We start from the raw sequence: 9,311 nt of genomic DNA on the forward strand, positions 1-9,311 counted from the left end.
TTAATTGTTAAAAAATATATATCTACTATACTATAAACATAACAAGGCATGAAACTAGCCCCCATGTTGGATTCCGCTTAGGGGCACTTTCTGACTTAGAGCTAGACCCTATTATGTTTAATTATAGTATAGTAGACATGGTAGATCTATATATATTTTTAACAATTAAGATGGGGAGTGCCTATGGTACGTTACAATAACTCAGAAAAGTTTTAATATTCAAAGTTTGAAATATGAAGAAAAAATTAAAATTGCAATAAAAAAAATCACTTTATACTGTACAGAAAGATCTAGGCAACTGTTCAGTGCTGTTTTTAGCAGAGGCCAGGGCTCTGTTTACCTGTTTACAGGCACAAGACAGGTAAGATACGTATATGCATAATCTAGATGTATCTACATGAAATCAGTTGAACCAAAGACATGAATAAATTTTTTTTCGTAATTTTTGTTTGCGCTTGAACTTTATCGTTATTTTTCTCACAATACTATTTTCTTACTTTTTGATGTTGAAATAAAATCTAGACAATGAATGGCTCTATTGTAATATTAATGGATTCTAAAGTGAGAAGGATTTACATGTTTACATATAAATACATGCATTAGTTAAAGCACCCAAAGTTTATCAAAGTGCTTCAGAAAAGAGCTCAGTATTATAGTGGGACAATTATTAACAAAGCCCCCCAATGTTGGAATATTAAGAAGCAACCCCTTGACAAAAAAGTTCTGAATCAAAATTATTGGAAAATATTTTCCAGGAAACCAACTCCGAATTTGGTCATCGGCTCATAGCATCCCCTAACATACGGAAAAAATATCTTTAAGACTGTTCCAAAGTTTTATTTATACAAGATTTACAAGATTTATTGGTCCAATTTGGGCCCCCGGAGGAGCAAAAAAGATTTACAAACATGAAACAAAGAAGGAGGAAGATCCAAATGATAGAACAAACATGATCTTAAATATAATGAGCAGTGCTTAATTGTATAATCATTGATAAATGCATCTACAAGAGATATATACGAGTATACATATTGTAATATAATAATAATATATAGTCAAGTAACTGGAAAGATACATACAGGCTGTATATTCATATCAAAGAACAGAAGAGATGATATATTGCCATTCCTACATGTATATACATCCCCAAATATATTTAAATTTTTCAGTTAAGGTAGATTATCAAGGAATCTAGCAAGAGATCTTAGGATCTCAGGGTCTTCATTAGTCATGAGCCAATGAAATTGATTATCATATGATAGAGACTGAAAATTTTTACATTTATTATTACGAATATTTATGAGTTCAAGTCTTTGTACACTAAAATGAGGACATACAAGGAGATCGAAAATGAATTTCATCCTGAATCTCCTTGTGATCACAAAGGGAACAAATTCGTTCATCTTTAGGTATTTTTTGATATCGTCCAATTTCAATTTTATATAATGCCTGCTAATTTTGGGCTTAAGCACCCCAAAATGTATACAAATTGTACTCCATCATTAATTAACCCCAAAACAAACAATAAGTATCCATTTCAAAAACAATTATGTGCTGAAATAAAGAGTAAAGAAACTTACAAAATTATTGTTCAAGATAGGGAATGAAATTTATAGTTACTTGATTGAAATTGCTTTTCCCTATTTTCTTACATTTACATCACTGTGCTTTGAACAAAAATAATGGGGTCTTTTCATCCATATTTGATAATTAAATAATATACATGTACTTAGCAGATCAAGTTAATTTGTTTTCAAATACTTTTTGTTGGCACTTTAACCAAAATAACGAGGCCTTTCAACTAATTCTGTGCATGTACTGATTGATTATTGCTTAATGCCGAGTCAGCAATATTTTAGCCATATTTCTAGGCTTTTAGTAAGGGAATGGCTTTGTGAAGACATGGACATTAGATTTCTGTGGTTTTAACATGTAGGGAATGGCTTTGTGACGACGTGGACATTAGAATATGGCTCTGTGATGAAATGGACATTAGAATGGCTTTGTGACGATGTGGACATTAGAATGGCTTTGTGATGACGTGGACATTAGAATGGCTCTGTGACGATGTGGACATTAGAATGGCTTTGTGACGATGTGGACATTAGAATGGCTCTGTGATGACGTGGACATTAGAATGGCTATGTGACGATGTGGACATTAGAATGGCTTTGTGATGACGTGGACATTAGAATGGCTCTGTGATGAAGTGGACATTAGAATGGCTTTGTGATGACGTGGACATTAGAATGGCTCTGTGACGACATGGACATTAGAATGGCTTTGTGACGACATGGATATTAGAATGGCTCTGCAACGACGTGGACATTAGAATGGCTTTGTGATGATGTGGACATTAGAATGGCTTTGTGACGACGTGGACATTTGAATGGCTCTGTGGCGATGTGGACATTAGAATAGCTATGTGGCGACGTGGACATTAGAATTCTGTCACTTTTAATGTGTATCTTAGGAGCATTTAAAAAATTAAGATGATTTTGTTTTGAATATTTGACTATTCTTGGTTAATTTACTAGACTGTAACATTCTGCTTAGTGGCTCTGTGACAAAATGTTATTGTATGGAACACTTTGACTTAAATATTAAAGGGCACATTTCTTTCTATTTTGGAGCACTTTTATTGGCATTAAATAAAAATATTAATCGAACTGAGTAATGCAAAAACAAATTAATCTTTGTTTTTTTGCAGATACAGATTTTATTAGCATGTCTGCCATAGTAAAAATTTCTGAAGAAAGATATGAGTCCAAAACATATAAAACAACCCCTGGTAGAAATGGTACCATCTGTCGACCTGTAATCCTGGACATCAGAAAAACCCACTTTGGCCTGTTCAGTCATGAGAGACCCTCGGCTTCCAGGGACGTTGACCTTCTAAAGGAGACGTTCAAAAAATTACCAGGATTTCACCCGGATCCTTACATAATTAGTGATACGAATTCTGAGAAAGAACATGATCCTTTGTACTCCATGGACAACCTTAGAAAGGAACTGAGTAACATTGGTAAATGTTCGAGGCTCTGTGTTTCATAATATCTGTGTAGTATTTTGAGTAGTTACTAGTAAGCTATTTCAAATTTCTGTTAACAATCAATGCAGATCTACATGTATGTGCAAAATTCATCATTACATTGTTTTTTTTTTTTGTTTTTTGTTTTTTTGCTTTATAATGGTTTTTTAGCTCACCTCAACGAAGTCGAGATGAGCTTATGCTATACCGTCGGCATCAGCGTTAGCGTCGGCGTCCCAGGTTAAAGTTTTAGGAGCAAGTCCCATTCCCAAGTACCTATAAGCCCTACCTGGACCAAACTTGCATGGATGATGCATCTAGGGATGGACACTACCAAACTTGCTTCGGATGCTGGATCTTACCTAGATTTTCCAGATGAGTGACCAGGTTAAAGTTTTAGGAGCAGGTCCATTCCTAAGTAACTATAAGCCCTACCTGGATCAAACTTGCATGGATGATGCATCTAGGGATGGACACTACCACACTTGCTGCGGATGCTGGATCTGACCTAGATTTTCCAGATGAGTGACCAGGTTAAAGTTTTAGGAGCAGGTCCATTCCCAAGTAACTATAAGCCCTACCTCGACCAAACTTGCATGGATGATGCATCCAGGGATGGACACTACCACACTTGCTTCGGATGCTGGATCTGACGTAGATTTTCCACATGTGAGTCCAGGTTTAGATTTAGGAGTAGTCTCGTTCCCAAGTAAATATAAGCCCTACCTGAACCAAACTTTCATGGATGATGCATCTAGGGATGTACACTAACCAACCTGCTTCGAATGCTGGATCTGACCTAGATTTTCCACATGAGTGAATTTTAGCCATATTTTAACCAAATTAGCGTGGATGATGTATCTAGGGATGGACACTTCCAGACTTGCCTTGGATTCTGAATCTGACGTACATTTTCCAGATGAGTGACCAGGGTAATTTTTTTGGAGTAGCTATATAATATTATGGCCTGTTATGAATAAACTTGCATAGATGGTGCATCTAAGGATGAAAACTTCCAGACTTGCTTTGGATGTTGGAACTGACCAAAATTTTCTTGATTACTAAACAGGTCAAAAGTTTTTTGAGCAGGTCTATAATTAAATCAAACTTGCATGGATATTGATCTTGGGATGTACCCTAGAAAAAAAATATGATGTGAAATTTGCCTTACATGTAGATAACATTCGTCGAGGTGAGCTTCGTAATCTTTGATTACCTATGTTTCTTAATTTTGACTTTAATTTCTTTTAGCCAGTAATGAAGAGATCACCAAAAATGCAGAGGTGTTCCTATGTGTGGTGCTGGCGTTTGGAGAGTCGGGGTATTTCTATTTACCCAATGATCCAATAGATGGATATAAACAGCGAAGTCGAAAACCTCCAAAATTCTCTGTCAATGATCTGCTGTCGTATTTCAAAGGAAACTACTGCCCAAATTTGATCCTGAAACCAAAAATTTTTCTTATACAGGTAATTATTCCTGACCAATTTTTGAGAGCATGGAAATTCTGGAGATCATTTGTTATTAGGAAAATTTGACATACATGCAGGAAGCAAAGTGTAAATCGCCATAGGCTCATGGGCCTCAGTGCTTACCTGAGTCACATTCCTCATCCAGCATGTGATGGATCCAGTCGTATAATGATTTTGTGGATTTCTTTGTTTAAGCTGTTATCAGAGACATAAATAACAGAGGTACGCAAATATTCAATGTCTCGTGTGATCTCTCGGTCCCTATTGTTTACTTTTTACAAATCTCATGCAACTTAAATCACATAAAATTTTAAAATTATCAGATATAATAGAGTAAAAATTTTTAATTTATATTAACAAATTATTCAGGATCTAAAACAATAACAAAGGAGAAATCTGAAATTGCAACAGGTCACTCTTGTTTGGCCATATCGCTGCAATTTTGCCGACTTTTGATCATTGACCTCTTTAATTTGCCTAGTTTGATTTTAAAATTCAATAAACTTTTCAAATCATACACCCATATATAATAGAATTAATATTATTACACTTGTGATAGAAATACAAGACCAAAAAAAGTTATTCCTAGGATAATACCAGGACTGTCACACATTTCAGTAAACAAACATGTTAATGGTGGAGTTACAAATCTCTTATTTATGTCTCTACTGTTATCTACCTGAGTGGTGGATCCAGGAATTTCATAAATGGGGGTCTGGGGCGATGAATTCTTACAAATAAGAGGTGTTTTTTTTTTGTTGATTTTAGGATAATGAACATGTAAGTTCTGCATACAAAAAATTCAAACGAGGGGGGGGGGGGGGCACGCCCGGCGCGCTGGTGCTAGATCCGCCTTTGACTATGTTTTGTGTGTACATCTTCTGAGTATCTGACCCCTTAGGACACATTTACAAAATGGACTGCTTAAATTTTTCTTTTTCATCCAAATTTCATAAAACACAGCATTTTAAGATGGAGGTTGTAGTGACAGCCTTTGCTATAACTAGTTGTCGTAGTAACTGTAATGATTCAGCGGACACCACCTAGTGCTGGATCTGACCTACATTTTCCGGATGAGCAACCAGGCTAGGGTTTTTGGTAGGGCTGTGTATTGAGCAAGAAATTCTGATATGATACAATATTTTATAAAGCAATATGGGATATATTGGATTCTCAAACAATTCTATCAAAAAATTAATGCATAAATTTGATGAAAACTGAGTGTTTTATAACCCATATATGTTGAAGCTCTTGTCTCACTACAATTACAAAATACACTTCAACCTTTTAATGACTGTAAAACCAGCACAGAGCTGTGGAGAACTTTTTCAGATAGCCAAAAATTCGGACCGGCTAGAAGACAAAATAAGCTGGTCCGATGCGATATTCGCCGGTCTGAAATAGTAAGTCACAAAATGGAAAAAAGCAAAACATATACTCACTTCATTACACATCTTTTTACTTAATAATGATATTCAATCTCCATTTCCAAGTCCTCTTCTGTTTTCGTTTGTTGCATTTATAACAATACTGGATTTCACTGCTTTTGGGCAGGTGACAATGCTAATTCAGCATAGTAAACTACAATAATAAATAATTTTGAAGTTAAGAGGTCCTGGCCAAACTTTTCTCAAAAGCTGAAGAGTGACATACCTTAATTCAAAACAGTTAAATAGAATCTTTGGTGATTGAAATTCCCAACTTTTTCACAGAATTATAAGAGAAACTGCCTTCCTGATATGTACTGGAAGTTATTTTTTTTATGACGATACATTTTTGAATATCAGTACATATCAATATATTGACACAACCCTAGTTTTTGGAGCAGATCCATTCCCAAATAACTATAAATCTTTAGGAGACTTAACGGTGCATGGATGATACATATAAGGACATACACTGTCAGACATACCTTGTATGCCTGGTCTGACTTAACATTTCCAGGGTGATTGAAGGGTCAGAGATTTGGGATTTGTATCTAAGGAAACACACCAACAAGAACATTTGATTAGTTGATATTTAGCGAACATTAATTTGATGTGAGACTTTGCTTAACTTAAAGATAAAATTTTTTGAGGTGAGCTTGTTAATCTTTGATTTTCTTTGTTTTGTATGTACAGACTTGTAACCCTAACCTTGACCAGAAGGATAGATCACTGTTTTTTAGGGAGGGAGAACTACTGCCCAAAATACAGAGGACCCCAATAGAAGCAGATATACTCATCTATCACTCCATTGTGTCAGGTAAGATTGGGGTGGGGGGGGGGGGATACTACCCTGAATACAGAATAGAAGCAGACATACTTATCCATCATTCTATTGTGTCGATTTCTTTCTCCTTCAGTTTTGATCTGACTACAGTAAAACATTATACTTATGTAGACTATTCCAAGGTTCGTAATTCTGTCTATCATTTTTAGCCAGGCTCGTTGCTCATAGAGCAATAGCCGGCTTCTGTCATGGTGTTGAACCGCATATGCTGCTTCCTCACCGCCAAATCAAATTTACAAGTAAAAATTTATAATACGTACGCTCAGTTGCTTTTGTGACAATACAAACAATAAAATTAGACAAAGTAAAGTAAACTGAGGAATTTTCTTAACAAATAAACATAAATGGTAATCTACTTTCTCCCATGTTCTTCAATTAATTATTAGGGCCCTGCTCTGCGGGCGCCCTATAGTGATCAGTCTGTCCATCAGTCGGTCCGTCCATCTGTCTGTCCGAGATCTCTTGTCCGGAGCATATCTTCTCTCTCCTTGGCCCAATCTGGCTCATACTTCACCCACAGAGTGTCTTTGGGTAAAGAATGTGCAGTGACTTTGAACTATGTTTCTAGGTCTAAGGTTAAGGTCATAGAAGAATTGTGTGAAAAATTCTTGTCCAGAGCATATCTTCTCTCCCCTTGGTCCAATGTGGCTTATACTTCACTCACAGAGTGCCACTGGTCAATGGATGTGCAGTGACCTTGAACTTCTGTAGAGATGACTATAAAGGGTAAGGAGGTGGATAAGATATACAGGTTGGTTATAGAATATGTCTAGAATTACGGGATGAAAGTTCGTTGATTGACAAATGCTTAACTCTAATGTGTTATATAGTTGGACTAATTGACGACTGCACAACCTTAATTCTAATGTGTTATGTTGTTGGACTAATTGATGACTGCACAACCTTAATTCTAATGTGTTATGTCGTTGGACTAATTGATGACTGCACAACCTTAATTCTTATGTGTTATGTTGTTGGACTAATTGATGACTGCACAACCCTAATTCTAATGTGTTATGTAGTTGGACTAATTGACGACTGCACAACCCTAATTCTAATGTGTTATGTTGTTGGACTAATTGATGACTGCACAACCTTAACTCTAATGTGTTATGTTGTTGGACTAATTGATGACTGCACAACCCTAATTCTAATGTGTTATGTAGTTGGACTAATTGACGACTGCACAACCTTAACTCTAATGTGTTATGTTGTTGGACTAATTGATGACTGCACAACCTTAACTATTATGAGTTATGTAGTTGGACTAATTGATGACTGCACAACCTTAACTCTAATGTAATCTGTAGTTGGACTGATTGCAAGGACAGACATAACAATGAACTGATATTAAGACAAGAATATTAAACATTAGGAAAGAAGAGAATTGTAAATAATGTTCAATAATTTAATAAATAAAAATTGTAATTTCTTTCAGGTGGATATACTGACAGAATGAAACCAGAAACAAAGAGAGGCCTAGGAGAGAACATTGACCACATAGGAAATACTGATGGTCAGTCAGCCTGCCAGTTCGTGTACGCCCTCTATAAGGAGGTCACGGCTCTCACTGACCACAGGGAAGAGTTTGAACTGACCGATCTTATCCTGAATGTAAATAGGTCACTAGATGACTTTATTGAGAAGGAACATTATAAATCTGATGAAAGAAACAAACCGTGGAATATTGAACCTCCAGAGGTCCCTGTATGTATAGACCAGCTGACTAAGAAACTGGTGCTAAAGACAAGATAAGCAAACCCTGGAATATAATACATGTACTCCCAGAATTTCCAGTGTGTATGGATCAACTTACTAAGAAACCTGTGTTTAAGACACCATAAACTTATAATTTTATACTGTTATATAGATTATATACCATATATAGATTATATATACCATGACAAACAGAGCAGCTAATGGCGTAAATACTACATGTATACTGACAAGTGCCAAATGATACAAGAACTTAAAACAGACTATAGCAATCACATTTCAACAATACCCAAACTCTCTTTATTACATCGAGATCCCCTTTGTTAGGTCACCTGAGCCAAGGCTTTGGCTTATTTAAACAAACTAAGTGCATGGTTATGATGCATAAGGATGCCTTTTCAAAAATTGTGAATTTCATGGCCCCAGGGTCAGGGGTTCTGGTGTTAGGGTGGGGCTCTATTGATTATATAGTGAAAATGCATTGATTCTTTGAAAATCTTCTCTGCTACTGGAGATTATTTAAACAAACTAAGTGCATGATTATGATAGGCAAGGATGCCTCTTCCAAAATTTTTAAATATATGGCCTCAGTTTTTGGGGTTCCTGAGGAGGGGGGGGGGCTCTATTGATTATATAGTGAAAAAGCATTAATTCTATTAATTAATCACTATTTATTCCTGTCTGCTCCTTAGCGTTGAGCTGATAAATAAATTGCTTAGCTATGATGAAAATGGGAGCTTCGAACAGAATTTTTAAATCTTGTGGTCCTAGGATCAGGGGTTCTGGCATAACGAGGGGGGGGGGGGGGGGGCTTTTGATAA

At 36.0% G+C, this 9,311-nt stretch overlaps 1 protein-coding gene across 1 annotated transcript; it reads left to right on the forward strand.

Moving 5' to 3' along the window:
• The first annotated feature begins 309 nt into the window (after positions 1-309).
• Positions 310-8,684, forward strand: LOC133195488 (caspase-3-like). Its single transcript, XM_061331342.1, has 5 exons — positions 310-361; positions 2,711-3,025; positions 4,283-4,500; positions 6,624-6,747; positions 8,213-8,684. Exons 2-5 carry the CDS (start codon positions 2,728-2,730, stop codon positions 8,527-8,529), a joined length of 957 nt encoding a protein of 318 aa, XP_061187326.1. The 5' UTR covers positions 310-361; positions 2,711-2,727; the 3' UTR covers positions 8,530-8,684.
• The last annotated feature ends 627 nt before the right edge of the window (positions 8,685-9,311 follow it).

This window comes from Saccostrea echinata, unplaced genomic scaffold (genome assembly GCF_033153115.1).
Source record: "Saccostrea echinata isolate AGI-Se365-2 ecotype Australia unplaced genomic scaffold, CSIRO_AGI_Sech_v1 ptg000029l, whole genome shotgun sequence".
In the NCBI taxonomy this organism is placed as follows: Eukaryota; Metazoa; Mollusca; class Bivalvia; order Ostreida; family Ostreidae; genus Saccostrea; species Saccostrea echinata.